This window comes from Gobio gobio (genome assembly GCF_949357685.1).
Source record: "Gobio gobio genome assembly, chromosome: 5".
Classification (NCBI taxonomy): Eukaryota; Metazoa; Chordata; class Actinopteri; order Cypriniformes; family Gobionidae; genus Gobio; species Gobio gobio.
In genome coordinates this window covers 12,947,198-12,963,879 of record NC_137101.1, presented here as the reverse complement: position 1 = coordinate 12,963,879, position 16,682 = coordinate 12,947,198, and the positions used below count along the sequence as shown (strand labels likewise).

The 16,682-nt window shown below is 39.5% G+C and overlaps 1 protein-coding gene across 1 annotated transcript in view; it reads left to right on the top strand.

Annotated features, from left to right (window-relative positions):
• The window catches only part of LOC307126091 (scavenger receptor cysteine-rich type 1 protein M130-like), a gene marked incomplete at both ends in the record, with an annotated part of 39,769 nt that extends 23,630 nt beyond the window's left edge, over positions 1-16,139 (top strand). Inside the window, 14 exons of the mRNA XM_079816467.1 lie at positions 9,129-9,431; positions 9,544-9,861; positions 9,940-10,263; positions 10,339-10,656; positions 10,876-11,178; positions 11,286-11,357; positions 11,541-11,855; positions 11,962-12,165; positions 12,247-12,339; positions 14,272-14,330; positions 14,558-14,645; positions 14,871-14,921; positions 15,042-15,092; positions 16,087-16,139. Of these exons, the coding sequence (XP_079672593.1) occupies positions 9,129-9,431; positions 9,544-9,861; positions 9,940-10,263; positions 10,339-10,656; positions 10,876-11,178; positions 11,286-11,357; positions 11,541-11,855; positions 11,962-12,165; positions 12,247-12,339; positions 14,272-14,330; positions 14,558-14,645; positions 14,871-14,921; positions 15,042-15,092; positions 16,087-16,139 (2,552 nt within the window). The remainder of the gene's footprint in view (positions 1-9,128; positions 9,432-9,543; positions 9,862-9,939; positions 10,264-10,338; positions 10,657-10,875; positions 11,179-11,285; positions 11,358-11,540; positions 11,856-11,961; positions 12,166-12,246; positions 12,340-14,271; positions 14,331-14,557; positions 14,646-14,870; positions 14,922-15,041; positions 15,093-16,086) is intronic.
• Positions 16,140-16,682: the final 543 nt, after the last annotated feature.

Genomic DNA, 16,682 nt, shown 5'->3' with positions numbered 1-16,682 from the left:
GAATATCCCAGAGGACAGTGTGTGTGACAGTGACCATGCCAGCAAAGCCCAGCCCATATTGCTATTAGGTTTCCACATATATGTAACTAGCATTATAGTTCCTACACTCTGTGTGTAAGAGCCATATTTCATATTTCATAATTTATATTTTCATATTTTTACTATGCAAATTTGATATAATAATTATTTGTGTTAATTAGTCATTTACTGTTGAATATAGTTCTTTGGTTTGTATTTGTTCTTTCCACGCATGCTCAGCGACGTCTTTTGGTAGCACATGTAAAGAGTTGGACGCACATGCAATAAGTGCAGACGCATAGTGGGAGAACACAAAGCTTTTGACCGTTTATTATAATACAGCATAAATTGGCTCACACGTAAAGTATCTCTGCAAATAAGTTGTTGAGAAGACAGCGTTGCACAAGGATTATATGCTGTATGTAAGAAATGTGACTCTTTATCTACTTGGAGGAATAAACAGTGTTAAAGGAACTATGGACTTCGAGTTGTGAATACAAGACAAGAAAATACGCGTCAAAACTTGTGGAATAACTAAAAGACATTCACATGTGCCTTACATGTAAGTCAAAAGCTTTCTCCGTTGTTAAATTAAGAGGAGTTATTACAAGTGCGCACTTACTGCACGTTAGTGGAAGACCGTGCTTGCGACGTCAGAAGGGCTCGATTGTTGTGGATTAACGTGACAGTGTCATGCAGGATTGTGTCAATGGAGTTAAGAAAGACAGAAGATCGATCATCCTACTGCTTGCAAGAAGTGTTAATTGAGCAACTTTGATCGTAAGTGAATTTGCACGCTTTGAAGTTTAACAAATGGCGGACAGTAAGGAGGATGACGACGATGCTATTACGCGGTCTGAACGCCGGAGGGCGCCCACTGACAAGGGTTTGGAAGAGAAGCTTCACAACAAGATAAACGCCAGAAGAGGCAAGTTGAGACAATTAACCGCAAAATCAAACGAGATTGAGGTGCTTATGGAAAATATTTCCAACTTGAATGATGTTGAAAACAAAGAGTTTAAATTCTACAAGCTGCTGTTTGAAGAATTTGTTGAGTGTAATGCATCAGTGTTGCTGTATTTAAAAGATGAAGAGCATGATGCAGATCAGGATTTCTGGTTTCAGCCTAAATTATTAGGCTGCAAAAAATTCATGGAAAAAGTGCAGTCATGGATTGAGGAAACTAAACAGTGCATTCAAATGTCTCAAATTTGTGACAATGAAGTCTCACCAATGGATAGTGTGTCAATGGTGTCATCCAAGATAATCACTTCTAATAAGTCAGGAAGTCGAGCAACATCTGTTTCCAAAAAATCCTCAATATCCTCTGCATCCTCAGCTCGTCTTAAGGAAGAAGCTAACAGAGCAGCTTTGTTGGCTAAAGCAGCCACTTTGAAAGAAAGGCAGAACTTAGAGATGAAAGAAGCTAAGTTAAAGGCTGAAATGGAAAAGTTGGAGATAGAAACAGCTCTTGCAATGTCTAACGCTAAAATTAAAGTGTATCAAGATTGTGAAGAACAACAGTACACAGGTCAAAATGTGGCGATCCAAGCAGTTGATGTACACATGCCAAAACCGGAGCATTATGAATATGATGAGTACAATTTAAGGTCAAAGCAAGGACAAATGTCATCACTTCATGAAGCAGTTTACTCAAGTGTACCTGCAAGTGTCAGACCTAAGAAGACAAACACTGCAAAAGAATGGCCAACACCAGTCAATGAAACATCATGCCGTAATAATGATACATCAGAACTTCAAAGAGTGATGCAACGTCAGACAGATATCACAGCAATGCTTGTGAAGAACCAACAGATGTCTTGTTTACCTCAACGTGATGTTCCTTTGTTTCACGGAGATCCACTTGAGTTCAGATCTTTTATGAAGGCGTTTGAACATGCTGTTGATTCCAGAGCTGATAGTAGTGCTGACAAGTTGTACTTTCTGGAGCAGTATACTAGAGGTGAACCCAGAGATCTTGTAAAAAGCTGCCAGCACATGCCAAATGATCGTGGTTATGCAGAAGCAATGAGACTCTTGCATGAAAAGTTTGGAAATGAGCTGAAAATCGCAACAGCCATAATGCAAAAGGCATTCAAATGGCCTGAAATAAAGTCAGAGGATGGAAAATCTTTAAGTGCATTTTCATTGTTCCTGGTCACTTGCCGCAACGTAATGGAGGACATTGAATATATGGATGAGTTGGATAATCCTACCAACATGAGGATTATTATCTCAAAGCTGCCCTACAAGTTACGTGAAAGATGGAGAGCTCATGCTTACGAGTATGAGGAGCGCAGCAGAAGAAGAGCCAAGTTCATTCAGTTGGTGGAGTTTGTTGATCGCCAAGCAAAAGTAATATCAAACCCACTTTTTGGAGATCTGGATGCTTTGGCAGGTGATAAAAAACACACCAACAAGTCTCTTCAAGGAACCAAGCTGAAAAGAGAAGGAAAAGGAAGTAGCAGTTTTGCAACTGACTTCAAACAGGTTGGTGAAACTCAAAAAGACTTGACGATCAAAAACAACAGTGCACCAGTTATCAGTGCTTTTACTAAACCTTGTGCATTCTGTGAGAAAAACCATACCTTGGAGCAATGTTATCAGTTTGGTGCTAAGCCATATAAAGACAAATTAGACTTTCTTAGAAAGAATGGATTTTGCTTTGGATGCTTAGTGAAAGGACACTTAAGCAAAGACTGCAATAGAAGAAGCACATGTCAGTTGTGCTCAAAGAAACATCCTAGCATGTTACACTTAACCACACAAAATAAGATTCCTGAGAAAGAAATGGTAAAAGTTGAAAGAACTGAAGTTACCACTTTACCTGCCACAATAAGTCATGAGACAAGTGCCTGCACTGGGGCCGGGGACAACTGTGTGCTTGCCATAGTACCTGTCAAGTTAAAGTCCAAAAAGAGTGATAAGTGCGTGGAAGTGTATGCCTTTATTGACCCAGGCAGCTCTGCCACCTTTTGTACTGAGGCACTAGCAAGACGGTTGAATGTCCAGGGTAGAAAGATTGACATGATACTAAGCACCATGAACTCAAGGAAACGAGTGGAAAGTTACATGCTCACCGATTTGGAAGTGAGCGGGGTGGAAGAGAACAACTTCATTGAACTTTCCAAAGTGTTTACACAAAAGAGCATACCAGTGTCAATGGAAAACGTTCCACAACAACACGAAGTTGACAGATGGCAGTACCTCAGTGAAGTGAAGTTGCCTCACATTGACGCTGAGGTGGAGATCCTCATAGGGAACACAGAGTTCAAGCTTCTGGAACCATGGAGAGTAATAAATAGTAAGCACAATGGGCCATATGCAGTAAAGACTGCCCTTGGATGGATTTTGAATGGACCTCTAAGAGAACCTGTTGAAGACAACATGCATGGCTATGCACAAACAAGCGTTACAGTCAACAGAATCTCCCTTGAGAGTGTGGAACAGATGCTGATACAACAGTATAACCACGATTTTCCTGAGAGGAATTGTGATGACAAAGCTGAATTGTCACAGATGGATCACCAGTTTTTGAATTCTGTATCTAATTCAGTGCAATTATCTGATGGTCACTACTGCATTGACCTTCCAATCAAGAAAACGGTTGTACGAATGCCTAACAATCGAAGTGCAGCTATCCAGCGAGCACTAAATCTTAAAAGGAAATTCCAGAAAAATCACTCTTTTCATGAAGAGTACACAAACTTCATGGATGGCATGCTAAGCAAAGGTTACGCAGTCAAGGTGCCTACATCCCACTTAAGTCGTCAAGATGGTCAAGTTTGGTACATACCTCATCATGGGGTGTATCATCCTCAGAAGAAGAAACTGCGGGTGGTGTTTGACTGTGCCGCAAGTTTCCAAGGAATGTCTTTGAATAGTGAGCTCTTGCAGGGTCCAGACATGACAAATTCACTCATGGGAGTGCTCACTCGCTTCAGACAAGAGTCAGTTGCCATGATGGCAGATATTGAAGCTATGTACTATCAGGTGAGAGTTTCTGAGAAAGACAGTGACATGCTCCGCTTCTTATGGTGGCCAAATGGAGATGTAAGTCAGAACTTGGATGAGTACAAGATGGTTGTCCATCTCTTTGGAGCAAAGTCATCTCCAAGTGTAGCTAATTTTGCTCTTAGGAAGACAGCAGAAGAAAATCGCAGCAAGTCATCTGTTGAAGCAGTCAACACAGTTCTCAATAACTTTTATGTAGATGACTGCTTAAAGTCTGTTTGTAGCCATGTTCAAGCAATTGCTTTGTACAATGATCTCACAAAACTTTGTGCGAGCGGAGGATTCCGTCTTACAAAATGGGCAAGCAACAGTCGTGCATTGTTAGCCTCTGTTCCGGAAGACGAGAGAGTTGAAGATGTGAGAGACTTGGATTTGAGCCAAGATGCACTTCCTGCAGAAAGAGCATTAGGGGTATTATGGTGTGTCAATTCAGATGTATTCAAATTCAAGATTAATTTGAAAGAAAGACCTGCAACCAGAAGAGGAATCCTGTCGGTCACAAGCTCCATTTACGACCCCTTGGGCTTTCTCGCACCAGTCACATTGCCATCAAAGATTCTAATGCAACAGTTGTGCAAAGAAAAACTTGCATGGGATGATGACATTCCAGAACAGTGTGCAGAAAAATGGATAGCCTGGTTACAAGGGATAACACAATTGGCTGACTTCAGTGTGCCAAGATGCATAAAACCTGTTGACTTTGGAGTTTCAACTTCCGCGCAACTACATCACTTCTCAGACGCTAGCGAAGTGGGATATGGAGTTGTCTCATACCTCAGATTATTAAACACTGATGGACTCGCTCATTGTGCCTTCATGATGGGGAAGTCACGTGTGGCTCCGCTGAAGCAGACCACCATTCCACGTATGGAGTTGACTGCTGCAGTTGTTGCTGTTAACACGGACAAAATGTTGAAAGACGAACTGGAGCTAGAATTGATTGACTCTGTATTTTGGACTGATAGTACCACTGTTTTGAGATATATTGACAATGAAGGGCTTCGTTTCAAAACGTTTGTTGCCAACAGGATTGCCATTATAAGAGAGTCAACTAGACCACAGCAATGGAGGTACGTCAATACCTCAATGAACCCGGCTGATTGTGCATCCAGGGGACTTACTTGTGAAAAGTTCATGAAAAACTTGAGTTGGATCCACGGTCCTTCTTTTCTCAAAGAACCAGAGAACAAGTGGCCTGAGACAAATCATGACTTGTCAACAAAATTGGATGACAGCGAGGTTAAACACTTAGCCTCAGTGAATCTTGTGTGTGCAGTGGATAGCACAGATGCTGTGAACAATTTGATCAATTATTACTCTGATTGGTACAAATTAAAAAGAGCTGTGGCATGGATCCTTCGTTTCAAGGACATGATTATACAGCGCAGCACTCAAAAAACCTCCAAAGACAAAAAAGTTCAGAGTTGTGAGACAAAATCCACAACAAAAAACTGCAAAGCTCTAACAATGCAAGACTTAACAAGGGCTGAACATGAAATCATCAAGTTCACTCAAAGTCAAGGATTCAAAGAAGAAGTTTCTTCATTGAAAAAAGGTAACCCGTCTGTTAAAAAGAACAGTTGCATTTCTAAACTGGATCCACTACTTCAGGATGGATTGCTGAGAGTTGGAGGTCGTCTTGGTAGATCTGCAATGCCTGAGCATGTAAAGCATCCTATCATTATACCCAAATACTCACATCTCACAACTTTGATCTTAAGAGACATTCATGAGAGAATTGGACACTGCGGAAGGAACTATATGCTGTCAAAATTGCGACAAAAATTCTGGCTTCCTTCTGCAAACTCCATTGTCAGGAAGTTTCTCTCCAGATGTGTGACATGCAGAAAGATCAGAGCAAAGGCTGTAGAGCAGAAGATGTCAGAGCTGCCTCACGACAGAATAACGCCAGATCAACCACCCTTTACCAATGTCGGGGTAGATTACTTTGGACCGTTTGAAGTCAAACAAGGTAGAAGTAATGTTAAAAGGTATGGCGTATTGTTTACCTGCCTGACAACAAGAGCTGTGCATATTGAGGTTGCACATACGCTGGACACAGACTCGTGTTTAAACGCCATCCGACGCTTTGTGTGCAGGAGAGGTCAGGTGTCAATCATGAGAAGTGATAACGGTACTAATTTCATTGGTGCTGAGATTGAACTGCGTAAAGCCATTCAACAATGGAATCAGTCAAAAATTGAAAGTACTCTCATGCAAAAGGGAATACAATGGATTTTCAACCCACCTTCTGGATCTCATTTCGGCGGAGTGTGGGAAAGACAGATAAGGTCAGTCAGAAAAATCCTAAGATCTGTGCTGAAAGAACAAACACTTAATGATGAGTGCTTGCATACATTCATGTGTGAAGTGGAAGCAATAATAAATGACAGACCGCTTACAATTACAACAGATGACCCCACAGATCTTGAACCTTTGACACCTAATCACCTGTTATTAATGAAAAGGAAACCAGCCTTACCACCTGGACTTTTCCAAAAAGAAGACGTATATGCACGTCGCAAATGGAAGCAAATTCAATATCTTGCTGACCTGTTCTGGAAGCGATGGGTGCGTGAATATTTACCTTTGCTCCAGGAGCGTCAAAAATGGACTCAAGTAAAGAAAAATCTTTCAGTTGGCGATGTTGTTCTGATAATAGATGACTCTTCCCCAAGAAATTCATGGGTCTTTGGAAGAATCATGAAAGTGTTTCCAGATAGAAAAGGACTCATACGACGTGTGTTGGTTAAAACTAAGACCAATACCTTGGAAAGGCCTGTGGATAAGTTGTGCCTTATCTGTGAAATGGACTGTTAACTACTTCTCAAATATCAAGGAGTGTTTCTCTGCCATGCAAAGAAATGGACAATTAAAGTTTCTTAAGTGTTGCATATGTAAATAGTATAAGTATGGTTCCATTGTTTTGTTGAAAAGGTAATTGTCAGTCTGCCTGCCTGTCAATTAGGGGCCGGAAATGTAAGAGCCATATTTCATATTTCATAATTTATATTTTCATATTTTTACTATGCAAATTTGATATAATAATTATTTGTGTTAATTAGTCATTTACTGTTGAATATAGTTCTTTGGTTTGTATTTGTTCTTTCCACGCATGCTCAGCGACGTCTTTTGGTAGCACATGTAAAGAGTTGGACGCACATGCAATAAGTGCAGACGCATAGTGGGAGAACACAAAGCTTTTGACCGTTTATTATAATACAGCATAAATTGGCTCACACGTAAAGTATCTCTGCAAATAAGTTGTTGAGAAGACAGCGTTGCACAAGGATTATATGCTGTATGTAAGAAATGTGACTCTTTATCTACTTGGAGGAATAAACAGTGTTAAAGGAACTATGGACTTCGAGTTGTGAATACAAGACAAGAAAATACGCGTCAAAACTTGTGGAATAACTAAAAGACATTCACATGTGCCTTACACTGTGTTTTATTGTTGTTATATTGTAATATTAATGTTTTAAATATCTGAGCTGTTATGCATAGCATAAAATTACATCATAAAAGCACAATATTCCATATTGTCATCTGTGGCTTTTTGTCCCATTTTACGCCTTTGTTGCATGGTGTCCACATACGTGGACAGTTAAATAATTTTTAAATAAAAATGAATTTTGTAAAAATTAAAATGGATTTCAATTTTAGCATCATATTACAGTAATAAAAAGAATTAAAAAAAAATCTAGATAATGTTTTCCATAATGCATGCATGAACACTCATTTAATCATTAGCAGCTCAAACTACAGTTAAATACTCATTTATGCGCACGCAACTCATCCTGTGTCGGGTAACGGCACATCCATGAACAGAAAGTCATAATTTCGATTTAGTAAATCATAATTTCGATTTTTTTATGTCCTAATTATGACTTTTAAAGTCATAATTTCGCCTTTTTATGCTCAATTTTTAAGTGGCGGAAATGGGCTTCCATATCCACGAGCTCGGTTTTGATTATATTATATATTATATGAAATAATAAATTAATTGATGTATTTAATCTGTTACAAATTCTAATAAAGTAATATAATTGCATCATTAAATCTCAACTGCAAACATTAGCCTGTGTAATGTCATCTTTCTCTGTGCTTTTAAATATAGAGTAAGACATGAACAATGCCTCCAATGATAAATATGTGCAACTTAACCTATTTGACAATAACCTCTCACTCCATTCCCTTTTAATTATATTGTATTCTGTTCTATAGCACACCTGTACATGACTACTTTTGACTATACACATACTATACACATTAGTCTATTTTTGTTTATTATTATGTGTATCTCATTCATTTATCTTTATTCTTTATTGCACTATCTGTGAACTGTGGTCTCTGTGTACAGGAAACTTCTGTCACCAAAACACTTTCCTTGTGTGTGCAAACATGGCAATGAAGCTCTTTTTAATTCTTTCTGATTCTGGTTCAATACAAAAGAGCTACTCTGGGTGAATTTGTCACGTGCGGCATTTATTGAAACATATAAGAGAATTTTTTACAGGAGTATTACTGTTTAATGAAAACTGCTCCATCTCAACCTCATATTTCTGTTGCAACTGTTCGGCAGCAGAACTCACTGCTACAACACTATCCAACCAACGTGTGTGTGTGTGTCACTATAACCATGACACTGAGGTTTGAACTGAAGTTGTAACAGATTAACCATATAGCCTAATTCATTTATTATAATAGGCCTAATATTATCAAAACCAGGCATCAATAAAATTAATTCTGTAGGGAAATTACAGCATATTCTGCTGCGTTATTACAAATGTGGAATCTCCACTTTTCAATATGCATCATGCGCACGCTGACACAACTCCATAGGACACGCTGCTGTAATCCAGTGGTTTGTTCCAATGGGAGCCACATCCGAATGGAAAAAAGACACCGTATAAAGGTGCCATAATCCACATCAAAGCACCCAGTCCGTCGCTATTCTCAAATTTGTCTACCATCTGTGATGACAACACAATGGTACCCCATAGGTAGGACAGCCCGACTGGCCACAATGTTATAAGTCTTTTTGTTTAAAATTTTATTAAATTGTTAATATTTCTGTTCTATTGCTTCTTTAGAAGTCAGGCTGGTTGGAGGTTCTCGCTGCTCTGGGAGGTTAGAGATACTTGATGATCAGTCGTGGGTGTCCGTGTGTGCTGCTGCCTTTGACCAGCAGGATGCAGAGGTTGTGTGTAGAGAGCTGGACTGTGGAGCTCCTGTACAGGTGCTGGGAGAAGCTGCTTTTGGCAAAGGAGACGCTCAGATGTGGACAAAAGAGATTCAGTGCAGAGGAAACGAGTCTTATATATCTTTCTGTCCAACATCATTTTCTCTCAAACACAACTGTACTCATGAGAATGAAATTGGACTGTTGTGTTCTGGTAATGGAGCAGTAGTTACTTATTGAGATAATCATACATAAAAAACCCCACAAAAGCAACTTTCTATTTCATGTTTCATAATGTTTAAGTAAACTCTTTGTTCTTTGTCCAGGTTACACTGACCTCAGACTGGTCAATGGTCCTGACATCTGTTCTGGTCGAGTTGAGCGTCAGTACTTCAGTCAATGGGGCACAGTGTGTGATGCATGCTGGGATATGAGAGCTGCCAGTGTCCTTTGTAGACAGCTGAATTGTGGGATTGCTGTGTCTGTTGTGGGATCAGACTGGTTTGGAGAGGGAAGTGGTGAAATGATCTGGGCTGATGTGTTTGATTGTGACGGGAATGAAACAAAACTCTCAGAATGTTCCATCTCTTCATGGAGTCGAACTGAATGTTCTCATAGACGAGATGTTGGAGTCATCTGCTCTAGTGAGGGAAATTTTATTGAAATAAATGTTATAATTTACCTTACAATTTCTTAATAAAATGTCACCATCTTTCACTCAGATTCCTCTCTGGCTGTTCATGATGGTCTGGTGCGGTTGTCTGGAGAGAGACAGTGTGAGGGGGAGGTGGAAGTTTCCATCCATCAGGTCTGGAGGAGAGTTCTGCTGGACTCCTGGAGTCTCACTGAATCCTCTGTGGTCTGCAGACAGCTGGGCTGTGGCTCTGTGCTGAACTTCTCCAGCTCCTCTTCATCCAGTCCTGAACACAGTCATGAGTGTGTGACGGGCTTCCAGTGCTCTGGGAGTGAAGCTCATCTGGGGAACTGCAGCTCTCCACAAACTCTCAACTGCAGCTCCACACAACAGCTGTCAATCACCTGCCTTGGTGAGAAGAGCAACATCTGGGCAGATTCTTCAGTTGTTAGTGATCAATAATGTGTTTTCTCGCTCTGAATATCAGGTCATGGGTCCATCAGGCTGGTGGGTTCTGGGGGAGACTGTGCAGGGAGGCTGGAGGTTTTTCACAGCGGCTCATGGGGGACAGTGTGTGATGACTCCTGGGATATTAAAGATGCCCATGTGGTGTGCAGACAGCTGCAGTGTGGAGTGGCCCTCAGTAACCAGCCGGTACCAGCCTGGTTTGGTCCTGGTTCTGGACCCATATGGCTGGATGAGGTGGAGTGTGAGGGGAATGAGACGTCCCTGTGGAACTGCTCTTCTCCAGACTGGGGAAAACATGATTGTCAACACAAGGAGGATGTCGGAGTCGTGTGTTCAGGTACACTACACTAGTGGAAATGTTTTGAAATGTATGCATTTATTTGTTTTTCAAAACCAAAAACTAAGTTTTTATAATATTACGCATATGTAATATTTTAGATGTTATCAGTGCTTGCAACATGGATTAGCCTTGTATTAACCAGTTATTTTGATGATATTTTTAGATTTAGCAAAACCAGAATTGCTCTTGTTTTAATGCACTCAATTTTCCATCTAGAGTTTAAAGAGATCAGGTTAACTAAGGGCTGTGAAGGGAATGTGGAGGTTTTCTACAATGGATCCTGGGGTAATGTGTGCTGGAACCAGATGGACAGAGACACAGTGAGTCTGATCTGTCAAGAGCTGAACTGTGGAAGATCTGGTGTTTTGTCTGATTCTACACCAAGAGTAGAATCAGCTCCTAACTGGCTGGATAAAGTGAAATGTCGACCACATGATTCAAATCTGTGGCAGTATCCATCTTTACCCTGGGGTCAGAACTACTGTAATACAGATGAAGTGGCCAAAATCACCTGCACAGGTAAGACTGATGCAAGCATCTCTTAAAATACAACCGCAATCCATTAACATTATTGAGTGTATGAACAAAATGTATTTGCAATATATTGAATTCACTTGTGATTACAGAACAGGAGAGTCATGAGTCCCCTAGAAGCTATTTGACATGCTCCACATCTCCACATCAGAGACAGTGTTCAGGTAAGTTTATTTGATGTAAAAGAACATAAAAATCATAACAGCCATATGTATATTTTCAACTTGGGGCACCAAGAGGATTTAATCTCACATCACAGACATACCACACTGTAGGTGTTGCTGATCTGACAGTACTGTACTTTGTTGGTATACAATAATGTGATCTCTGTGAATTGTGTGATTTAGAGCATGTTCCTCTCAGACTGAGTGGAGGGGAGGGCCGGTGCTCTGGGAGGCTGGAGGTGTATCATAACGCTGTGTGGGGCTCAGTCTGTGATGATCAGTGGGACATCAGCGATGCTCAGGTGGTCTGCAGGCAGCTGGGTTGTGGAGCAGCACTGAGGGCTGATGGGAATTCAGCCTTTGGTGCTGGTGAAGGTGTTGTGTGGCTGAACAGAGTCGAGTGCAGAGGGAATGAGATTCACCTGTGGGACTGTCCTCTCTCCCTGAAGAACCACACTGACTGCTCCCACAAAGAGCACGCTGGACTCACCTGTGCAGGTCACAGCAACACACTGACCAATATTAGTCATTTTTACCTCATTTTAGTGTTAATAATATTTGTGTATTTGCATAATTTCTAATGTGTCTGTGCCTGCTTTGACAGATTTGCCAGTGTCTGTGTCTGTTACAACATCAGCTTCTCCTCCAGTTTCTCAGACAGTGCGCTCAAGCTCAACATCAGTCTCTCCTCCACAAACTCCTCCAGCAGCGTCTCTCTCCGTGCTTGTGATTGTACTGGGAGTTGTGCTCTTACTGCTCTTAGTGCCACTGCTTATACTGATTCAGCAGAACAGAGGGATGAGGAGAGGTAGGAGAGATCCAGAGACTGTCATATTGTGTCTTATTCAGTGTGTGATCAGTCATGTGTTGTGAACTTGTGTCTTTACAGCTCTCTCTGACTGGTACACAGGACTGCACAGGGCTCCAAGCGAGGTAGTTTATGAGGAAATTTATCACAGACGCAATCACTTCACTCATACAGGTGAGGCATCATCAGAGATTGTTAAAAAAATCTTGTGCACATTGTAACAACAATGAGTTTCGGGGAATAATGAATTCAAATGGTATGAATATTCATGAGTCTATGAATATGATTTGCTTGTTGTACAGACAATATTAAGTATAACGGAACCTTTAATCATTTAAAAGTAACCTTTATCCAAATTGATTTCTTCATCAATTATCAATCTTACAAACCTTAAGAAACATTGATCTATTTGATCAGGACAAATAATATCTCTTATGTTTGTACAATTTGTATTACTGAAGTAGTAATACAGGAAAATCAAGCTTAAATGGGTAGCTAAAATGTCACGTCTCATTGACTTTGATATTTGTGAGCAAAACAATACGGATTCAATTTAATGCAATTATTGGGTTTTAATAAAACAACTACAGTATACAAAGCTATGAGTCACACGGGGGTAAATATGCATATATATGTAGGAGAAAACAAATGATATGGTACGAACAAGGAAAAATCAAACTTAACGAATAAAATCAAAGGGAAACGAATGATGGAAAGAGAGAATCAATGAGGGAGAGAGAGAGAGAGAGAGAGAGAGAGAAAGAGAGACAGCTTCAAAGCACCTTCACCAGAGCCCTCAAGAAATTTATGATTTCATGAATCAGGAATAATTCAGACAACCTTTTACAAGCAGTTTAAATGTGAAGGAGAATACTTGCATTAGGCTTTCTCGTGTAAGTGTCTGAGTTCTAATCGTAGGGGAAGTTCGCTAAGGAGTTGCGTGTCCGGGAGTATTTCTTTGAAGTTTAGGAAAGTCGCTCCAGAAGTTTGCTGGTTCCTCTCTCCGTGGCTGGGGATGCCAAAGGGATCCTTCTCTCAGGGGCGGCGAAGGCCGGGATGGTCTTCCTCATAGTGGCGGAGTGCAAGGATTAATGATCAGCTCCTGTTCTTATAGCTGGAGTGGCCGACGCCCAGAGAGTTGGAAGGATCCAATCAATCCGGGGAGAAAGAAGGCGCGAGTGTTCCATTGTTCTCTGGACCCCCTCCTCTTAGTTAATCAATAGGCTGGTAATCTTAAGCCTCTATTTCTTAGAAAGCCGGTACTTCTGTAATAATGCATCCTGTTGTAATTTGTGAGCGAGATTCGACACAGTCGAGTCTCTGCGATACCAGAGATACCAAGAACTGTCATTCTGCGACGTGAGCGTACAGATATACAAGATTATCACTGTTACTGGCATACAGGTTTTGATTTACATACAGTAAACATCCTAGTTATTCTAATACATCGTATAAAGACATTAAATCAACGAATTATATATATTTGAACATTATTGAGACAGTTTTTTGGTCCACATGGTTCAAACAACGTGTGTTTGCGTTCCAGCGTTCTCCGCTATGTATGTGTGTGTTTGCGGACGTGAAGTCATGTGAATGTCTCGGGGCTAATACATTCAACGCTCCATTCTCTTGCGAAGACATCGTGGCTCCTCGGGTTGTTAATTAACTTAGATAGCCCAATCACACACAAAGAGTCCTTTGTTTATGGCTGATTTGATTAGGAAAGTCACGAGTTGGCGTGTGGAGGTCCATCCTGTTGATCATTTCGGCCAAAGTCTGATTGAATCGGGGCATTGTTGCTACAACATTGTAACCATTAGCAATCATGAACAAACCACACGTGGGACTGATTAATTAATTAAAAAGCCTCACCTTCTTTCCCTGGTGTTTATTTCAATCAAACTTCAAGTACTGGAGTGATGTACACTTCCCGTGAAGTGATGTATCAATGAACCCGTATTTCCCATTTCATTTTCAGTGCAATTCAAACTGAACATATACGCTTCCTTTGGAATGGAATCTCACTTAAGATTGTGTAATACCCCATGAAGTCCACTTCGCAGGGCACATTTGATTGATTGGAATGCAACTAATTTATGTGTTTAGATAATTCTGAAAATCTTGCTGAGAAAAGGAATGCCATCGAGCAAAAATCTGTCATCTCTGTTAGTTTTGTAACTAAGTGAGCGGTTTCTTCATTCAGTCTTAATTATGTATCTCTATCACTTTATCATTAATAAATGAGAGACATCAGTGATACACATCTGATTTACATTAAAGATTTTTCTATCATTATTCTGCCTAATAATTTTTAATCAATCCACAGAACTTTATGACCCAAAGTATATGAGAATTCAGTCTGTTTTTGTTCTGTTCCTCTCTCATTTAACAGGAGGGAGTCTCATCTCTGAAGAACTGCATTCTGGGCATGAAGATGTTGATTCGCTTCTCTCAGGTTAGAGATGTGATTTACAAACTCAGTAAGCAAATGTAAACAGTGAAATTCACAAATTCCAGGAAATAAATGACCTGTAAACATGTACACCACAGTATACAATGCTAATATAATAGAGTCTGATGTTTTGAATAGCAATGGCAATAAGACATTATTAGCCTTGTAAACTGGTCAAGTGATTTCATTACTAGATGAGTAAAATGATCTCACTCCCTGCATTTTATTGGTGCAAATATCTTTATTTCGTCAGGATACTATGAGGAAATCATCATTGGTGGACCAAAACCAGATAGTGAGACAGGTGCTTGTTCACTTCTGTACTGTAGTTGTAGTTCTCTCTCTGTAATTCTGCATTCTCATTAATATATACATTCAAGTTTGTTTTGAGCTTGATGGCATTGATTTCATGTTAAATTTGTAGATGACACACCAGAGGACTATGACGATGTCATTACCAGTGGACAGACCTACGGTACTGAAAAATTAGTTGTTTTTAAATTTAATTTTGTTCTTTTTACACCCTATTTATTTAAAGTGGAGATAAGATAAAATGTTATTGTATTAGCTTAAAGTTATATTTAAGTGTGTGTGTGTGTGTGTGTGTGTGTGTGTGTGTAGTGGACACACCAGAGAATTATGATGATGTCATCATTAATGGACAATGCTCTCAATGTGTAACGGGTGAGTCACACAACTTCATTTTTAATCTACATCTCTAAGATATATATTGAACGTGTTTCTACCATTAATGAATCATCGTGGTTTCATCAGGTGTAAATCTAAGTGTCAGACAGTCATGAGGGAAAAGACATCAATGACACAAACTATTAAATGATTATTATTTTATTTTATTACATGTTTAAAGAGGGGGATCAGGAGGAGTATGATGATGTGTGGAGTATCACTGAAGATTTGAGAAACTTGTTAGGTAACCTTTTTGTCTTATGATTCCTGCACTTTTTAAATATATTATGATATATATTTCATGTTTAAGACTCACAATTTACGAATTGACCCCTTCATGAGTTGAAACTGAAATGTCCACAGGCCCCACACCATTGTATTTATCTCATATATACACTGTATATACTGTCAAATGATTGAACACACCTCATTGTTTAATACATATTTTAGAATAAAATGAAAGACACAAAATTATAAAATAAGGTCACACTTTAGATTAAGGTCCAATTCACTATTAACTAACACTTTTTGGGTAGGATTAAGGGATTTAGAATATGGTCATGCAGAATAAGGCATAATAAATATGTGCTTTATCAGAAATGAACAAACAGCCAATATCTTTGTAATATGCATGCTAATAAGCATTATTGAGAATTGGACCTTAAACTAAATTGTTACCTAAAATAATTTTAATATTCATTTGCTGATTTAAACTCAGTTTGAAATACTGATGTAATCACAACATTGAACTTTTTTGTTGCTTTTTTTCTTTTTAAATGCAGACTATGATGATGATGTGGGGGAGGAGTCAAACAACGAGAGAGAAGCTGTTTGACTCAATGGCCACACCTACTGCCACTGTTCATTACAGCTTCTGGATTTTTTTTATTTATTTTTTTATACATTTTTTTTAAATACTTGGCAACATTTTGAAGCAATACTTTTAGAGTTGCCTTTGATTCTCTTTTCAATATTCTTTAATAAACCACTTAAACATGGTCATTAACATACATCTTGATCAACAGAATTACTTCCAATGTTTCTGGAAAACTTTGTTTATTGCCATGATTGCCACAGTTCTGGTTAAGAATCAGGGTCAGGGTTAAATGTTTCTACACTTAACCATTTGTTTTCTCTTATTGTTCCTGTCAAGTAATTGAGATGTAGGAGAGTCTTCCAGTGATAAAACATGATGGTTACAATGCCTTGTACAAAATTTGTTTTCTGAACATTTACAGTGCATCCGGAAAGTATTCGCAGCGCTTCATGCTACAAGCTTGGCACACCTATTTTTGGGCAGTTTCTCCCATTATTCTTTGCAAGACCTCTCAAGCTCCATCAGGTTGGATGGGGAGCGCCGTTGTACAGCCATTTTCAG